This window comes from Tamandua tetradactyla, chromosome 15 (genome assembly GCF_023851605.1).
Source record: "Tamandua tetradactyla isolate mTamTet1 chromosome 15, mTamTet1.pri, whole genome shotgun sequence".
NCBI classification, from domain to species: Eukaryota; Metazoa; Chordata; class Mammalia; order Pilosa; family Myrmecophagidae; genus Tamandua; species Tamandua tetradactyla.
Window position 1 is genome coordinate 50,288,008 of NC_135341.1, and position 19,779 is coordinate 50,307,786.

General features: G+C 37.7%; 1 protein-coding gene and 1 pseudogene across 9 annotated transcripts in view; one reads left to right on the forward strand and one right to left on the reverse strand.

The window, feature by feature from the left end:
• GOLGA4 (golgin A4) overlaps nt 1-19,779 on the reverse strand; it is a 150,372-nt gene that overhangs the window by 106,957 nt on the left and 23,636 nt on the right. For 6 of the 9 annotated variants that reach the window (XM_077129822.1, XM_077129821.1, XM_077129819.1 and 3 more), the window contains exons 3-4: nt 7,349-7,447; nt 1,210-1,275 (exon numbers count right to left, since the gene is read on the reverse strand). In XM_077129822.1, the coding sequence (XP_076985937.1) occupies nt 1,210-1,275; nt 7,349-7,447 (165 nt within the window). The remainder of the gene's footprint in view (nt 1-1,209; nt 1,276-7,348; nt 7,448-19,779) is intronic. The other 3 variants (XM_077129826.1, XM_077129825.1, XM_077129824.1) reach the window with 1 other exon arrangement.
• Nucleotides 7,560-10,800, forward strand: LOC143657759 (solute carrier family 35 member F6 pseudogene; annotated as a pseudogene).

Consider the following 19,779-nt stretch of genomic DNA (forward strand, 5'->3'; position numbering starts at 1 on the left):
AAATACATAACACAAGGCCTGACACACAGTAGACACTAAATTAATACTACTTTTTACATTATTACGTTGAAGAAAATATCTGTACTATTTTTTAAGATAGAGCAAAGCTTACTTCCTGAATATCACCCGTTTTCTAAATGAGACCGTGAAGCCATAAATAATTCTTCATGTTAATTAAAACGTCCAGCATTCACTATAAAGCTGGTTACTGTCATTCTAGTTTTTGTATTCATAACTTCATTTAGTTTTTCTAAGACAATTTTATAAGAGAATACGTATCAATATTCTTTAAATACAACCAGGTAGGTCCATTAATATTTAGAATTGTGCCTCCCAATATTTGTGCCTCCTACCTCATAGCACTCATAGAAAACGATATACTTGGGATCAAGTGGTAAGGCTACTTAAGAACAGAGTCAACGGGTCCAAGGACTTGGGCTGTCCCCAAAACCCAAACGCCTCCTGAAAGCTATGAGAATCTCAGCTCATAGGTAAACCATTTATGGAGTTTGGAAAGCTATAATTTATATATTTGCTAAACAATATTTTAGAACATTTTTGTCTATGTTTAGTTCATAACATTTAGCTCATGAATAAAGTTGTCTAGATTCATGCCCCAGGGTCACAGAATTAGAAAGGTTATTGTTCAGTATTAGAAACTACTGAAAACAGTCAGGCTAATGATAATAATCATCACTAACACCAAAACAAAGGCAAATGTTCATTTCAGGCAATGCTATCATGTTTTTTTAATTAATTTTTTTCTTTCTTTTTTGAAAGGGGTCAAAAAGAATGCCACTTGAACCCACTTTCCAAATACCTTTAAATCAAGGATAACCTAATTCACTAGTAGTAACATATTCTCCATCTAAAGAAGTCCCAATTTCTTCAAATCACTTTTCTAGATTATGTAATTCAATATGTCTCTCGATATGGCTATCTCCATAATCTTTTACAACTATAATGTCAGGTTATATTTAAAAGAAGAGTTATAATAAAACCTTACAAGACTAATGCACATATAAGAACCACTTTCATTTAAAATTTTTTCTTAGAAACAATCAACAAATGTATATTTACCATACATACTAGATCAACTGCATGGGCATCACTGTTTCAATGTAAAGTGAAATACTAATAAGTAATGTAGACTGACTAGCACTCTGAAATGATTTGCTTTTTTTAAAAAAAATAACATTAGTAACATACCTGGGGAGTAGTTGGTTCACTTCCATTAACACTGTCGGGAGATTTTGTGGCATGGATAGATGCATTCTAAGAAAAAGAAACAGAATCATAAAGAAAAGGAATAGAAAACTAGTTCTAAAAGTGTTAAGAAAAAAGGCAAAGCACCAAGACGCATTAGATACATTTATCTATTAAACAAAATTAGTAATTGTTCATTTATTAGAATTTTTCCATGCAAGGCAAAACTAGTATGGTAAGTATTTTAGAAAATTCATTTCACTGTAATATATGTAACTAAATAGCAAATATTAGTATGAAGCAAAATTTATTTCAAACTAATCACATACTTCTCCCTATTATAATCTTCCTAGTTTTTCTCCCCATGACAAAATTAACATCAGGGATTCAATTAACCAAACTTATGCAGAAAAAGCAGCAATGTCATTTCTGCCCTACAATAAAGTAATATTCAAAATAAAATTATTTGGGCTAAGCTCTGGAAAATATCTCAGTAACAAGAAACTGAAATGTTTCAAACACTTGAAACAACAGGCTAAGTGAAATTGTGTGGCTATTTTCATTAAAAATATGTTTAAAAATATCTTCTTCCAAGTGTGAACGATCTTTGTTTTGCTTTGTTGGTAGGACAACTGCTCCAAGTTAAGCAACATTCTACTGATTACATCATAATATGACATAGGTTCCATGATAATGGATGAGACTCTCGAGATTCAAAATTAATAATACACAGTGTCTAATTAAAATTACTTAAGCCAATAAAAGTAGCCCATGATAAAATAACTTCTATGTAAAGGAAAGCATTCCACCAAATACGAGGCACTATGTTCCGGTGACTTAGCAGTTAAATAGGGCATTTTTACCTAATTCTACAGCTGACCAAGAAATGGCCAAATATCTGGCCTTATTTATTCTCAAATATAAGTAGAGAAAGTGCTCACCTTTGAAAAAGTATTCTCAAATTTTTGAACTCTGATAGAGTTAGTAAAATAGTAAGACTGAGATAGTAAGAACTAATCAATTTTAGGTGTGATAAATGTACTTTGGGTATATATTTTTAATCTTTATCTTTTGGAGATATATACTAAAATATCTGCATAATTTCTGAAATTTGCTTTAAATAGTCTGATGGAAGGGGTGAAAGGGGGTGCATTCAACGGCAGGGTGGGTGTGATATGGAAGGGAAGTAGAAGGAGGTGGTAATACATTAAAATAAGATTTGTCATGAGTTATTAATTGTTGACGTTGGGTAGTGGATATTGGGAGGAAAGGAGATCCATACTACTAGTTCTACTTTTTCCTGAATAAAAAGTAATTTTTTAAAAAGTACCCTTTCCTCCCTCTAAAAAAAAAAAAAAAAAATTCTGAAATTTTATCGTCCAAGACATTTTTATAAATTTACATAGGAAAGAGAGGTTTGGGGACATAAGAGTTAACTTTTATCTTACTATTCTCTGCCATTTCAAACAATTAGAATTCATGGCATATACTTGTGTAGCATCACAATACTTCCAGTACTGAAGATATAATATACTACACATTATAAAATAAAAAATATACTTTATAGAGATCAACACGTTTTTTTGGCCAGCCAGTATACTGAAAAATAATAGGTAGGGCGGGCCACAGTGGCTCAAAAGGCAGAGTTCTTGCCTGCCACGCCAGAGACCTGATTCGATTCCCGGTGCCCGCCCATGCAAAAAAATAAACAAATAAAATAACAGGAAGTTTAATAATTGGGAAAAGGAAAAGGCTTCATAAAATGTTTTTTTTACATATGGGACAAGGGTGACAAGAAGATCCATATTCTGTTTTAAGTAAATAATTGACAAATGATTGTGACCCATGCAAAAAAAAGTAATTCTAAAAATTATTTGAAATACCATCCTATCAAACAAGCATACCACGACATTTAAAAATTTTCCCTCTTTGCATACTGAATTTATGTATTATACCATATACCTAAATAAACGCAAGCTTTAGCAAACAGCTAAGAAGTATTGGCCTAAACTATCCCAAATTTAAACTGGGAATCTCTAGAAGCAAAATTAAAGATCTTGTCACTATCTAGAATGATTCTCCATTTCTGCCTTTACAAAAAAACTTCATCTGTCAACTCTCAAATGCCCCCCTTCTTTCATGAAGTTTATATGGCTTCCCCAAAGGGCTAACACATTCTCTCTGAACTGTATTTTCTTTCATGAAGACTTAATTCCTTTGCATTACAAGTGTATGTTAACATCTTTGTCTCCATACTAAACTATAACCTAACATTTTACCTGATTGGTAACAGGGGCTCAATAAATACTTGTTAAATGCTTAATACCTTAGGCTGTTTCTTCAGCATAAGACCTCTGTAGGCCTTTTCCCAGAGAGAAGCCTACCTCACCAATACTTTCTACTGGAGGCAATGCTTAGGACAGCAGGAAAACCCTTCTAAAGTACATTTAACTTAAAAGCACACCGGTTCTCTACTGGATTTGTCTTTATTTACATTTTATTCAATCTTTCAACAATCATTTTTTGCTGCTGAGCACAAGGGATAGAGCAATTTTGAATATGGAATAATGAAATGCTTTAAAATAAAAAAAAACTGAAGGAAAAGAGAGACAACACCTAGTAAAAAATCAGACCCTCACTGAATTCTTATTCTGGTGTAGGTTATGCTATGGTTTCCCTTGCTCCATAGAGAGAAATAAATTTTCATCTGAACAAATATGAAATCAAAACAAGATTAGAGAAAACATTTAGCCTACTTAACAATTCTAAAGTGTCCACTTTTATATTAATACCATTTTCTGTCAACAGAATAGGTTCTCAATACAAAATACTTTTATGAATTTATGACAGTAGGCCTAGGACAAGCTCTCGTTCTTTTTTTTTTTTTAACGGTTTTTTATTACTACTACATAGAGTATAAAGCAATATCATTTTATGGTTTTTTTAGTAAGTTGTTAACTTCTCCCTCGTTGAGACTCCTGACTCCCTTCCAAAGCAGTTTTGAAAAAAGTGAGGTGCTTGTAATCAACGTCAAGGAAATACCACTTTCAAGCTAAGATATGACTAGAAATCCAATTTTCACTCCAAGCTGCTTTCTTTTCTAAAACCAAGTATAGAATATAATTTAGGACTGATACTGGCCATATGCACACAAAGTCTTAATCCCAGTTTGGTCAATGTCCAATCTAAAGCCAAAAACTATCCTTAGTATATAATCAAATTTTAATTTGCTAAATTAAGAACTTACTGGATTGCAAAATTTATATTTTGGGTAGTGCATTATCTAACTTAACTTGTACAGTCAGTTTAGTTGAATACCATGAGTACATGGACTTTCGAATAGGGTATGAGATCTTTTTGGTTTGTACAGGTTAGTATGATGCCCTGATAATCCCAAAGTAATTTGGGCAGAGAATAAAAAAGTATTTGCAAAGAACCCTTGAGGGACTGGGGAGAAAGGAGGAAACATTCGTCTACCCCATTTGGGGAATTCTTGATATTGTTGCAAGCTGTGGGAATAACCGAATCAATAGGCTGAGCCCTTGATCTTGGGGTTCACCTCAATGAAACTTATTCCTACAAAGGAAAAGCTAAGCCTACTTAAAATTATGCCTAAGAGTCACCCCCAGAGAACCTCTTTTGTTACTCAGATGTGGCCTCTCTCTCTATGCCAACTTGGCAGGTGAACTCACTCCCCTCTCCCCTATGTGGGACAAGATTCCCAGGGTATAAATCTCTCTGGCAACGTGGGACAGCACTTCCAGAATAAGCTGGGACCTGGCATCGTGGGATTGAGAAAGTCTTCTTGATCAAAAGGGGGACAAGAGAAATGATACAAAATAAAGTTTCAATGGCTGAAAGATTTCAAACAGTTGAGAGATTATCCTACAGATTATTCTTATGCATTATATAGATATCCCTTTTTAGTTTATGGTTTATTGGAGTGGCTGAAGAGAAGTACCTGAAACTGTTGAGCTGTGTTCCAACAGCCTTGATTCTTTCTTTTTTTTTATTGAGAAAAATCTTCACACACATACTTTCTATACATGGTGCACAATCAATGGCTCACAATATCAACACATAGTTGTGCATTCATCACTATGATCATTTGCATCACTCCAGAAAAAGAAATGAAAAGAAAAAACTCACACACCTTACCTTGCCTTCTCATTGACCACTAGTATTTCCATCTACCCAATTTACTTTACCCTTATTCTCCCCTATTATTTATTTATATCCATATTTTTTACTCATCTGTCATATCCTGGGTATAAGGAGCATCAGACACAAGGTTCTCACAATCACACAGTCACACTGTAAATGTTATACCTTTATACAATGGTCTTTAAGAATCTAGGCTACTGGAACACAGCACAACAGTTTCAGGTACTCCCCTCTAGTCCCTCCAATACACCATAAACAAAAAAGGGATATCTATCTAATGCATAAGAATAACCTCCAGGATGACCTCTCGACTCTGTTTGAAATCTCTCAGCCACTGAAACTTTATTTTTTCCCATGTCTCTCTTCCCCCTTTTGGTCAAGAAGTCTTTCTTAATCTCTTGATGTGGGGTCCTGGCTTATCCCAGGTTTTCTGTCTGACATTGCAGGAGATTTATATCCTCTAGGAGTCATATCCCACGTAGGGGAGAATCAGTAGCCTTGATTCTTGAAGACGATTGTATAACTATATAGCTTTTACCATGTGACTGTATGATTGTGAAAACCTTGTGCCTGATGTTCCTTTTATATAATAGGGTATGGACAGAGGAGTAAAAAAATTATAAAAAATAAAAAATAATGGTGGGAATAAAGGGTAAAAAACTGGGTAGACTGAAATACTGGAGATCTGCGAGAGGGAGAGGTAAGGAGTATGAGGCTGTATGAGTTTTTTCTTTTTTCTTTTTATTTCCTTCTCTGGAGTGATGCAACAAATAGTCTAAAAATGATTATGGTGATGAATACACAACTATGTGGTGATAATGTGAGACACTGATTGCACACCATGTGTGGTCTGCATATGTGTGAAGATTTCTCAATAAAATTTCTTTTAATTAAAAAAAGAACATACCAGATTTTTTTTTAAGATTGTGATATATAACATACATACAGAAAAGCAATACATTTCAGAACACGTTTGAACAAGTAGCTATAGAACAGATTTCAGTGTCTGGTATGGGTTACAGTTCTACAATTTTAGGTGTCTCCTTGTAGCTGCTCCAAGACACTGGAGACTAAAAGAAGTAACAATATAACAATTCAGCAGCCATACGCATGTGGTAAATCCTATCTTTTATGTTATTATAACTCCTGCTTCTCCTCTGAATTTTCTCCCAATCTTTAGGGATATTTGGATTATGCCCATGTAACTTATTCATGTTGGAAAAATCATCAATTCATGTTGATAATATGGGATAGGGGGATGGAACTAGTTGATGTTCTGGAGAGGCTGGCCCCTCTGCATTTTAGGACTTATCTAGTCCAGAGCCCCATCTGGAAAGTAATCACAGTACATTACGAGAAATTTTAAATAGGGAAAAAAAGCCACCTTTCCAAGGTGAAATTATATAAAACGAGATTCAAAATTTTATAAATTCAATCAGTTAAAAATAATAAGGCAAATATTTATTTCCATTCAGGTTTGTAATGAACAGAAAGCTGGTATCTCCCAAAAGAAGTTGCAAATATTTGTTACAGTAGAAGTCACTTACCTATTCTACAATGCTTAATATGAATTTATATAACAATGTATTTTCCCCTAAAATATATAGGTCACACCTTAAATCATTCTAGGCCTCTTACCAATAGTCAAACAGATATGTCTAGCAATGCATGTAATTTTTAGTTAATAAGCAAATATTCCCCTGGGAGAAAACATAACAGAGTTTAGACCAAGAAAGGTAGTTCTCACTACATTAATGAAAACAGTGTTATTTTGTTGCTGTTAAAAAAAGCTACCAAGAAGCACACCAGCCATCAGAATTCATCAATTTACTTTGATTTCTTAGAGCAGGGTTAGCAAAAGGGCACTGAAAATGCTTTGAGAGATGTAAGTGACAAGCAACATGAGATTTGCTCCTAGAATTACTAAATTACTTTGCTTCCCCACAAAGGGAATGCAGAAAGCGGTGGAAGGACTCACCACATTGTCAGTCTGTGTTTTAGGCTGTTTGGAGGAATCCAAAGCAAAGATAGTATACTCAGATAGAAAAGCAGGCTCTGCTATCATCCCGGCTAGTAGCTGTCTCATTCAGTGTAATAAGCAGGGGTATAAAAATAAAACAAATGATGAAAAACAAATCATACTGGCATGTTGCAAATGTTCTCACCACTTCAGTACACATAGTACTATAATGGACTCTTGGGTTTGTGCCACCATCACCACCACACCACCCACAGAAATAATAAATTGGTCAGAAAGGTTAGAAATGGGGAAAAGCTGATCAGTTTAGGATCTCAAAGCCCAACTTACACAACTAGTTGTTTATTGACACGTAAATGATATATGGAGCAGGCACCACAGCACAAACTTTTCTGGCAACTTGGTATAAAAATCTACACCAATAAATGCAACACATGACACAGCCTTAACAAAACATTCATAAATACTAAGACATTCATTTTTACATATGTAAAAAGAAAGCATGTTCTCCCTCATACAAAAAACATTTTTTAATTTGTACATTTAATCACTATTACTGTACACTATAGGCATTCCTAAATTATACCATGTCAGTCTTTATCCTCTATCTTTCCTTCTGGAGAACAAATGAATGTCAGTATTGAAGGGTGTTGAAAACAGGTTCTAAAAATTAAAAACAAAAGACTGCGTGGAGATTTGTAGGATCACTAAAACACAAAAACTTTTTAATAATCACTTACTTGTACTTATATACAAAATTATTTTCCTCCAAAATATACACAGAAGAAACTTTTGAAATAGCAATTTATATTGTTTTAAGGAAAAATGCTGCTATACTAACTAGCTCTTTTTGAATATATTCTCTTCTGTGCTTCATTTCTCTTTCAGAAATACTATATACCAAAATACTAACAACTATGAATTAGACATTTAAGAAATTATAATTAAAAGGAATCTTCTGATATTGGTGGTGATGCAAATTTACACATTATAAAATTGCACTGAACTACATGAACACATGAATACATGTAAAACTGGTAAAACTGAATAAGCTCTGTGTATATAATTTGAAACAAAACTATTTCAAAATAATTTTAAAAAGTGAATCTTTTGAAAAGTTAATTTAGTAGTTAAATGCTGTTATAATAAAGAACATACATCAGAAAATAAAAAGGCCTGCAAAAGTTTAAGAACTTACACTTTCATCTCAATACTAGAGTTATGGATTCTTACTAGAGCCATCACTAATTGTCATCTGGTCCTAGTTAGAGACCATCCCATAGCTAGGACAAACTTTAAAACATTTTTTTTTTGGTTTTTCTATGTTAATAACTGGTACTCACACAGGACTCAAGAACTGACTTTATATTAAACTTTAAAATTCAGTATTATTAGTCACATACTAAAATATGCTAAAAGCTTATTTTGCTCTCTGGAATCACCCTAGCAAAGTTTCTACTCTTGCTCAAGATCTTCCTCTTCTTGGAATTAGAAAGGTTTTGCTTTCAATGTGATCTGAAATCTCAAAATTAAAAAGTTATGCAAATTCACTCTTCTTAGGCTTCCAAAGTTAATTTTGAAACAAAGTCACTCTTGCCCACACAAGGAAATAATTCAACAGGAAAAAGTATATTTGAAAATTTAAGAGAAAAGCACAAAAGCTAATGCCCAGTATAGAAAAACATGTTGACCAACATTTCAAAAGAAGGTATTACCAGACAACAATTTACTCTCCAGCCTCAGTCCAAGTAAAAGCATGAAAATAACTTTCCATTGATAGCTACTTCAAGTCTGTCTCTCTACTTGCTGCCCTTGTCATTTGTTTTGTATGTCTATGAAAGACTCACAATCACCAGTTTTCAAATATTCGCACTAAAACATCTCTCAAACTGTTTAAATTCTGATCCAAATCTGCTAAAAATTTAATCCACCTCTTCTTTCTGGTCCCCAGTGAACTAACACTAGTTTAAAGTGTTATATGTCTGAATATTCAGGAAGAATTACCTGAAACTTCTATGAAATGCTTGTTGAGGTTTTCAATTCATTCTCTATGTCTCTTCCTCTCACTCATATGACTATGTATTTCTTTCCCTTTAATCTCTGTCTTCTCTGTGTTTTTAGTGAGATTATGTAGTACTCTCTTCAAATTCTCTCTGGAACTGGTACTAGTCTGAGTTTTATTCTGTTTTACACTTTTATTTACATTTTTTCATTTCAAGGATTTCTAATTGGTTCTTTTTCATATTTACCTAATTCTAGTTTTACTTTGGCGTGGTTGCTTTTTCTCACAATTTTCTGTTCTTTATAAGAAACTTATTCCTTTGTCTTGCTGAGATACTTATTTTAAAAACTTTTGCAAGCCCAAGACCCCTTGGTGACCTCCACAGTCATGGACCAAGTACCAGTTGTTCATAACACGGCTCACGCATGTCCCCAGCTCCATCAACATGCTCTCAACCAAGTCAGTGGACTGCTTTGTGGCCAAGGGCTGCAGGGAGAATGAGTACAGCTTCCAGCATCCCTTCCTCCAGGAAGTGGCCATGTTCCTGGGAGAGATTTCCTGCCTGGCTGCCCTCTACCTATTCCTGTGTGAGCTGCAGGGCCCTAAGAGTCCAGCATGGACCTCCAGTGGCCCTTCAACCCCCTTCTTTTCCTGCCCCCAACCCTCAGAGACATGACCAGGACCAGCATCATGTATGTGGCTCTGAACATGACCAGTGCCTTTAGCTTTCAGATGCTGGGAGGAGCAAAGATCATATTCACAGGCTTGTTCTCAGTGGCCTTTCTGGAGTGGCAGCTGGCACTGAGCCAGTGGATGGGCATCCCTGCCACCACTACACAGCTGGCCATCACAGGTCTGGCCAACCTCCAGGACGGGCACAAGAACCAGCATAGCAATGTGATCACAGGGGACCTGCTGATCATCATGGCCCAAGTCACTGTCTCCATCCAGCTGGTAGTAGAGGAGAAGTGTGACTATAAACACAATGGGCACCTGCTGCAGGGAAGCAGCACTGAGGGTCTCTTTGGCTTCGTGATCTTCTATCTGCTTCTGGTGTCCACGTACTATGTCCCACTGGCTTCTTCAGTGGAAACCCTCACAAGACACTGGAGGAAGCACTGGATGCCTTCTGCCAGGTGGGCCAACAGCTGCTTACTGCCCTAGCGCTGCTGGGCAACATCAGCATCATCGCCTTCTGCAATTTTGCGGGTATCAACATCACGAAGGAGCTGAGCACCATCATCTACATGGCTGGACAGCCTGCACACCATTAGCATCTGGGCCCTGAGCCTGGTGCTGGGCTGGAAAGCCTACCCATTGCAGATTCTTGGCTTCCTTATCTTCTTGATAGGTACAGCCCTCTACAATAGGGCATTCTTCTCTCACCTAGAGGCTGAGGCCATACAGGCTGGTAGGCCTGAGTGCCCATCCCTGTAGCCTCATCATGCCACCTCCCTACAGACCCTTGGGTGCCACAGAAGATGAAACAACATCCAGGTCCTCCTCCTTTCTCACCACCACCTGCAGGGAAATGTGCCTCAGTTCCCACAACCCCTCCTAAAACACCAGGGCTAAGTTGGGAAGCTGAGTTGCACTGATTTGCAACCCTAACACTTCCTCCTGAATCATGAGCTAGATTTAGTTCTCCAAAGAAGTCAGTGAACAAATTCAGACCAGAACTAAGCACTGTATTTTCTAAAACTTGTAAGTGAGAACTTCACAATATTCCCAATACTTGCCTGCAGATCTGGGTTCCAGTCCAGACTCTACCACAGTCCTGGTGTTGGCTCTCTACACATTGCCCAGTCACTCTGAACCCTGGTTTTCTGCTCTGGGAAGCAGATAAGGTGTGATTCAGCAGCAAGCTGCGCCCTAGAGCACATCTGGACCTCAGCTCCACTCCTAGGAAACTGACTCCATAGAAAACCCTCCAGAGTGATAAGAATACCTGCCCTTCAGAATAATTCCAAAATCCCAGGCATTGTATTAAGTGCTTAAAAGGTATTTTCTCTCCCAAGAGCCTTCAGAGATGGGGACAGATAAAGAAACTGTGGCCCAGAGAAGTTCACGTGACCTCCACAGTCCCCACAACTAATAAGTGATGAAGCCAATATTCCAGTCTGGGTTTGTCTGATTTCAGACCTGTGGCTTCACCTACCAATTTCCCATGGCTGGAAGAGAAGCATCTTGTAATGGTGTTCTCCTGGTAATCCCACCCTGAAGAGAACAGACTGGTATCAGGAACCCCAGATTGCTGAGCAGCCCTAATCCCAGGGCGTCTTGCTCCTTGGCGGTTTTGGTAGCCCTCAAACCATTTTCCTGTGCAGCTCAGTTCTGAACAAACAAATGCTCTCCTTAAACTAGGCACTGGGGAAAAGGAGACATTTGACATGCAAAGCCCTCAGGCAGTGGGGGAACCCAGCAGGCTGTTGCAGGTGGGTGGGTGGGTAGAGCCCTGGTTCTCCATTCTACCAGCCCTGAGTGCCAGGAGCTCCGAAGCTTCTTTAAGCTATGGTATGGTCACAAAAAGGGGATGAAGAATGAGCATAGTGGAGACTATGGCTGCCTGTCTAAAAACTTGGGGCCTAAGAAGGTTGTTTTGAACTTTATTTTAAAAAGAAAAGGAAAACTAACCAAAATAAAACTTGTCCAGACTGCTCTATTATTTCAATTTCATCTGGAGTAAATTTATATTCCAATTCCTGATTTGCCTTTTTTTTAGGGGGGGGGTGGATTTTCATTTACAGGTTCCTTCTAAGGAAGGTATCATCTTTCTATTTTCTTCTGTGCTCATCCCTCCTTATCCAGACTATCTGAACACCTGGGCTCCAGTTTGGGTTTACTGCTCTATGGCAATAGAGGGGTTATCAGACCAGTCACTAAGCCAATGTGAGGTTTGGCTCAATTTTTGGTTATGAGAGCTCCCTAGAGACCACAGCTTTCCGTAACAGGCCACAAAGACCGCTAGGAGGCAGTAAACAAAACCTTTTTTTTTCAATTTTCTTTCACCATCAGGGGGAACCCCAACTTAGGCCTTGGCTTGTGTAAGTGGATATGGCTTCAGCAGCATAAAATACTTCCAGTCCTTTCAACCAAAGTTCAAAGATAAAATTAAGTCATAATGCCTACCACCCAACTGTCTATAAGGAGAACATCAGTCATCATAGTTCTTCTAAACAGAGCTGTCCAGCTCTGCCTGAACTCAGACCCTCCAGTATCTATTGGGCAATTTCACAGGACATTCTGAAGGCAGACAGGTCCCAGGTAAAACTTATGATCTGACCTCTGGGCCCTTTCCCTTAGCACTCCCTTCTGTCACCAGCACCATCATTCTCCCCATCAGCCAGGCTTGGAATCCTAACATCCACTCACTCCTCTCCTTGTGCCTCCAAAGCCAGCCAGTCATTAGATTCTTCATTCCATCAGCACCTCACTTGCTACTTCCAAAAGCCTCCTAAGCAATCTTCCCACATCTCCTTACTCAATTTAGTCTTTTGACTTGTCCAGATTAAACTCTTATTTTTTCTCTCCCTGCTCTAAACTTTCAATATTACACCACTGCCTACAGATTAAGTTCTAAACTGGTTAAGGTGACATATAAGGCACTTTGCAATCTGGCCCTCTCTGGTTCACCAATCCACCAGCCAAAGGCAGCCCTATCTAAACAAACAGGTTCCTACTCATGCCACCCTCGTTCCTGCCTCCAATTTTCTGGCCACCTCTGCTTTAAAGCCTATACTCAAGCCTGCCCTCCTTCATGTAGTCTTTCCCAACCACACTAGCACTTATTAGTCATTTCTCTAAATTTTCAGGGCCTTATTGTCTATATAAACTTGTTTGGCACTTTAAAAGATATTACCAGTGTCTTGGAAAAAGCCTGGACTTTGGAGTAAAATAGACATGGCTACTTTATTGGCACCATTCATTAACCAATATGAAACTTCAAGCAAATTACTTAATTTGTTTCCTTGGTTGTAAAAAAAAAAATGGTTAACATCATCAAACTTACAGACAAGCAGGAAAGATAAACAAATGAAATATATATGTGTCAAAAGCCTAGCACTATGCTTAGTGCTGAGGATTGAATCATGTCATTCATAAAGACATGTTCAAGTTTTAATCTGTATTCCTGTGGATGTGAACCCATTTGTAAATATGACCCTTTGAAGATATTTCAGTTAAACTGAGGACTCATATGTAAACAGGTTCTTCTAAGACCCTATTTAGGTAAAGCCAAACTGAATCAGGGTGGGCTTTAATCCATGTTACCAGAGGCCTTATAAAAAAAAAGCCTGAAATCAGAAGCAGAAGATGAGACACAAGAAGAGAGGTTTCCATGTTTCAAGAGGCAGAGATGCAATTTAGGGAACCCCAAGGATTATAACAAACCAGCACCAGAACGCTATAGACTTTGGAGGGAAAGCATGATCTCTCCAATGCCTCGATTTTGGACTTCTGTCCTCCAAAACTGTGAGCTAATATATGCTTATTTCAGCCAAAAACAACAACAACAGGGCGGGCCGCGGTGGCTCAGCGGGCAAGAGTGCTTGCCTGCTATGCCGGAGGACCCCGGTTCGATTCCCGGCCCCAGCCCATGTAACAAACAAACAAACAAACAAAATATAATAAAATAAGAAAATGTTTAAAGATGTTTCCCTTTCTTCCTCCCTTCCTTCCTTCCATCCTTCCTTCCTTCTCTGTCTTTCTTTCCTTCCCTTCCTCCCTCTCTCTTTAAAAAAAAAAAAAAAAAAAAAAACTGACTCAAGAGGAAATAGAAAATCTCAACAGACCTTTAACAAGTAAAACACTTGACTCTGTAATCAAAAACCTACCAATAAAGAAAAGTCCAAGGTTAAATTTAGGCTTCCCCGGTGAATTCTATCTACCAAACATTTAAAGAAAACCAGTGCTACTCAAACTCTTTAAAGCCTGAGATATCAAGAGACCAAAGGAAAAATACCCAAGTAATTATCTGAGAAAATGCAGAAAAAGCATGTGAGAAAATTCAACCAATTCTCAGTGAAAACACTCAGCAAACTAGGACTATGAGGGAATTTCCTTAACATGATGTGTTAGTTAGATTCAGTTGTCAACTTGGCCAGGTGAGCATACCTAGTCTTGTTGCTGCGGACATAAGCCAATGGTACGTGAACCTCATCTGTTACTAATTACACCTGCAGTCAACTAGGAGGCGTGTCTGCTGCAATGAATGACGTTTGACTTAATTGGCTGGTGCTTAAATGAGAGAACGCAATGTAGCACAGCCAAAGCAGCTCGGCATTCCTCATCTCAGCACTTGCAGCTCAGCCCAGGCCTTTGGAGATACAGAAAGAAGTCACCCCGGGGAAAGTTGTTGGAACCCAGGGGCCTGGAGAGAAGACCAGCAGAGACCATCCTGCGCCTTCCACGTAAGAAAGAACCTCAGTGGAAAGTTAGCTGCCTTTCCTCTGAAGAACCAACAAAATAAATCCCCTTTTATTAAAAGCCAATCCGTCTCTGGTGTGTTGCATTCCGGCAGCTAGCAAACTAGAACACATGATAAAGGGCATTTACCAAAAAACACAGCTAACCATCATATTCAATGGTGAAAAACAGAAAGCTCTCTCCCTAAGATCAGGTACATAACAAAGAATGCCTGCTTTCACCACTGTTTCCATATATTGGAAGTCCCACTCAGAGCAAATAGACAAGGAAAAGAAATTAAAGGCATCCAATTGGAAAGGATGAAGTAAAAGAATCTCTACTTGTAGATGACATGATAGAAAGTTCCAAAGTCCAGAATAAAACAACTAGATATAATAAATGAATTTAGCAAAATTGGAGAGTACAAAATCAACATATAAAAATCAGTTGTGTATCTACACACCAGCAATGAACAAGATGAAAATGAAACTAAGAAGATAATTCCATTTTCAATAGCATACAAATAAAAATAAAAATAAAAACAAAATTTCTAGGAATAAATGTTACTAAGAAAGTGAAAGACATTGTTCTAGTTTGCTAGCTGCTGGAATGTGACATACCAGAAATGGAACAGCTTTCTTTAAAAGGGGGAATTTATTAAGTTGCAAATTTACAGTTCTAAGGCTGTGAGAATGTCCAAATTAAAGAAAGTCTATTAAAATGTTCAAATTACAGCACCAACAAGAGGTTACCTTCACTCAAGAAAGGCCTATGAAGTTCAGGGCTTCTCTCTCAACTGGAAGGGCACAGGGTGAACATGGTGACATCCGCTAGCTTTCTCTCCCAGCTTCTTGTTTCATGAAGTTCCCCCAGAGGCATTTTCCTTCTTCATTGCCAAAAGTCTCTGGCTGCGTAGGCTCTCATAGCTCTTGTGACTCTGCTGCTCTCAAGCCTTTTCCAAAAATGCTTCCTCTTTCAAAGGATTCCAGTAATCTAATCAAGATCCACCTGGAATGGGTGGAGTCACAACTCCATGGAAACAATCAAAAAGCTCCCAGCCAGCAATACTGTGTGAGGATTAAAGGACATGATTTTTTGGGGTCCACCACAGATTCAAACCAGCACAGACATGTACGCTGATAACTATAAAACAGTGCTGAAAGAAATTAAGGAACTAATTAAATAGAAAGACATCCCATATTCATGGATTGGAAGACTTCATATTGTTAAGATGGAAACATTCCCCAAAGCATTCTATAGATTTAATGTAATCCTTATCAAGTTCCAGTGGCCTTTTCTGAAGAAATAGAAAAGTCAATCTTCAAATTCATATGAAGTGCAAGGGCTCCACATAGAACAATACTAAAAAAAGAAAAGCTGGAAGATTTACAGTCTCCAATTTCAAAACTTACTACAAAACTAGAGCAATCAAATATGTGGTACTGGCATAAGGATAGGCATATAGACTGATGGAATAGAATTTTGAGTCCAGAAATAAACCCAAATATCTATGGCCAACTGACCTTTGACAAGGGTGCCAAGACAATTCAATAGGGAAATAAAGGTCTCTTGAACAAATATTGAGGGGTGTGTGCCAGTTTGAAGCTATTATCTAACCCAGAAAAGCCATATCCTTTAATCCTCATTCAATATTGCTGGGTAGGATCTTTTTTATTGTTTCCTTGAAGATGTTACCCACCCAATTGTGGGTGGTAACTTTTGATTAGATGGTTTCCATGGAAGTGTGTCTCCACCCATTTAATTGCATCTCTGCCTCTTGAAACACAGAGACCTCTCTTCTTGTGTCTCAATTGGAGGCCTTTAAGAGGGAACCATTCTGGAAAAAGCTTTAGAGCCAACAGAACAGACAGAGCCCTGGGGAAGCCAATGAAAAGAAAGCTAGCAGATCTCATCATGTGCCTTTCCAGCTGAGAGAGAAACCCTAAATGTCATCAGCCTTCTTGAACCAAGGTATCTTTCCCTGGATGCCTTAGATTGGATGTTTTTATAGTCTTGCTTTAATTTGGATATTTTCATGGTCTTAAAACCGTAAATTTGCAACTTAATAAATTCTCCTTTAAAAAAGCCATTCCATTTCTGGTATATTGTATTCTGGCAGCTTATAAACTAGAACAGAATTTGGTACCAGAGATGTGGGGTCCTGCTGCAGTGTGCAAATACCAAACATGTTGGAACAGCTTCTTAGAGCTGCTACCTTATTCTTTAAATGGATAAGGGGAAGATTTTGGAAGAATTGTGAGGAGCTTGATAGAGAAGGTCTAAAATGCTTTGAAGAGACTTTTGGTAGAAATGTGGACTCTAAAGATACCTCTGACAGGGCTCTAGACAGAAATGAGGTATGGATTTGTGCAAACTGGAAAGGTGATTCTTGTTTTAAAATGGCAGATAATCTGGCAAAACTGACTAGCGGTTTTTGGCTGGAAGGCAGAATTTAAAAGCCATGAACCTGGATATTTAGCAGAAGAGATTTCCAAATTAAATGTGGAAAGTGCGGCCTGCTTTCTCCTTGCAGCATATAGTGAAATACGATAGGGAAGAGATAAGCTGAGAACTGAATTCTTAGGTATAAAGAAAGCAGAATTGATGGCCTGGAAAATTCTGGGCTTCCAAAAAGGGATACCCCAGAGAATTTAAATTTAAATTTAAATCCACATGAGGATTTAACCAAATGTAGAACCAGTCAGCCATTCCAGAAAAAGCCAGGATTGGAAATGTTTTCCAGGAAGGATTTGTGGAAAGTCCTTTTGTCTGATGGGCATGATCCCAGCCTATTGCACAGGAAACCAACAACTGTGTTATGAGATCTGTATAAATGGAACCACTGCCAGTCTGGACTAAGAGGAGCAGACAGGGACACATTGGAGGAAAAATAACTTTAGAGGTAGAACTACGGAAGCTAAGGCCTCAAGCCAAGTTGCCACGGCCAGGAGAGTGGACCCACCCAAGCACTTAGAGAGTGTGAGTTTGCCCCGAAGGCAGAGGGTGGGCCTTACATCTCATTGCAGTGAAAGAATTGTGCTGCTCCAGCCTTAAAGAAGGTGGAGCACATTTGTTGGGGTTTGGGGTGAGCCTGGCTGCCACCAAATTGTTCTAGAGGGGATAAGCACATGCCTTAGAGATAGCAGAGAGCCCAGGTGCAGCCCGATGCTTAGAGAGGGTGGAGCAGAGAAAAAGGTGGTCTCCCAATGTCCCCCAAGGTTGCATTCGGAGAGAGGTGGGCTGCTACATAGGCCCTTGGAAAGGGTAGGACTGCCACTTTCTAAAGCCCTGAAGATAAATGACTCTCAGAATGAAATCTAATGGAGTTAGTCCTGCAGGTTTTCAAAACTGCTTAGGTCTGGTGAACACTGTGTTCCTTCCAATTTCTTCCTGTGGAAATGGGAAAATGTATCCTACCACTGTTCCACCTTTGAATACTGACAGCAGATAATTTATTCTGAGCTTTACAGGTCCAGAGCTAGAGAAGAAATATGCCTTAGGACAGTTGACTTTGACAAGATTTTGTACTGCTTCTGACTTTGTATTTTACTTGTATTGTTACTGAAATGGCTTAAGGCTTTCTGATATTGTTACAGAATGAATGTATTTTGCATTTGGAAAGAACATATCTTTTGGGGATCCAAAAGGTGGAATGTGCAGTTTGAAGCTATTATGTACCCCAGAAAAGCCATGCCCTTTAATCCGCATTCAGTATTGCTGGGCAGGATCTTTTTTATTGTTTCCAATGAGATGTGACTCACCCAAATGTGGGTAGCAATTTTTGATCAGATAGTTTTGATCACATCAATGGAAGATGTGTCTCTACCCATTCAAGGTGGGGTAGCTTACTGGAGCCCTTTAAGAGGGAACCATTTTGGAAAAAGGTTTAGAACCACGAGACCTGACAGAGCTCCGGGAAAGTCGTTGAAGGGAAAGCCAGCAGACCTTGTCATGTGCCTTTCCAGCTGAGAGAAAAACCCTGAACATCATCAGCCTTCTTGAACCAAGTTATCTTTCACTGGCTGCCTTAGATTGGACATTTTTATAGGCTTGCTTTAATTTTCACAGCCTTAGAAGTATAAACTCGCAACTTAATAAATTCTCCTTCTTAAAAGCCGTTCCATTTCTGGCATATTGCATTCCAGCAGCTTGCAAACTAGAACAAGGGGAAAACCACAAAACCACACACCAAAGAATGAACTTGGATCCTTACCTCATTCCATATACAAAAATTAACTCAAAAGACATTATTAGGAAAGTAAAACGAAAATCTCCATGAAATGGGAGCTCACTTAGACTTCTGCAAAAGAATGCTCAGACCATAATGTTCAGAAAGGATTATTTTGTAAAGATATACTCAACTAAAATGTTTTAAAACATCCAAGATAAAATAACTCATAAAAATCATTAATAACAATAAAGTTATTTTAGGGGTTTTAACTGCATTATATGCAAACTAACATACTATATTAGAAATATAACTGAATATAAGATTGATTCCATTAACACAGACTGCAAAAACAGTGCTACTAAGAATTTCAGCTTTCCTTTAAGTTGATTACGTATATCAACTAAATTCAACAACATTAACACTAAACTTGAAATGATAAAGAAAAAATGCAATAAAGCAAATAATGCACAAAGAAAATAAGATTTCAAAGAAAAAATATATATATAATTTATACTTTTATTCAACTTTGACCATTTAAATATACATAAAAAGATACAGTATAAATGCTATTAATTATGAATAAAAAACTGTACTATGAAATTTTTCAATCAAATCTATTAAATAAAGGTTTAAAAGATGTTAACAGACTTCATCTATTTGCCAGTATCTTCTAAATTTTTCAACCTCAATCCTAGAAATCCATCCTACAGAATAGCAGTATTATAAATATATATGTACAATGCTTACTACAGTACTACTGGTAATACTAAAAAGAATTTATGACTTGACTTATAATATTGAGACTTTCTCCAAACTAATATAGAGTCAATATAATCCCTATCAAAATCCTTACAG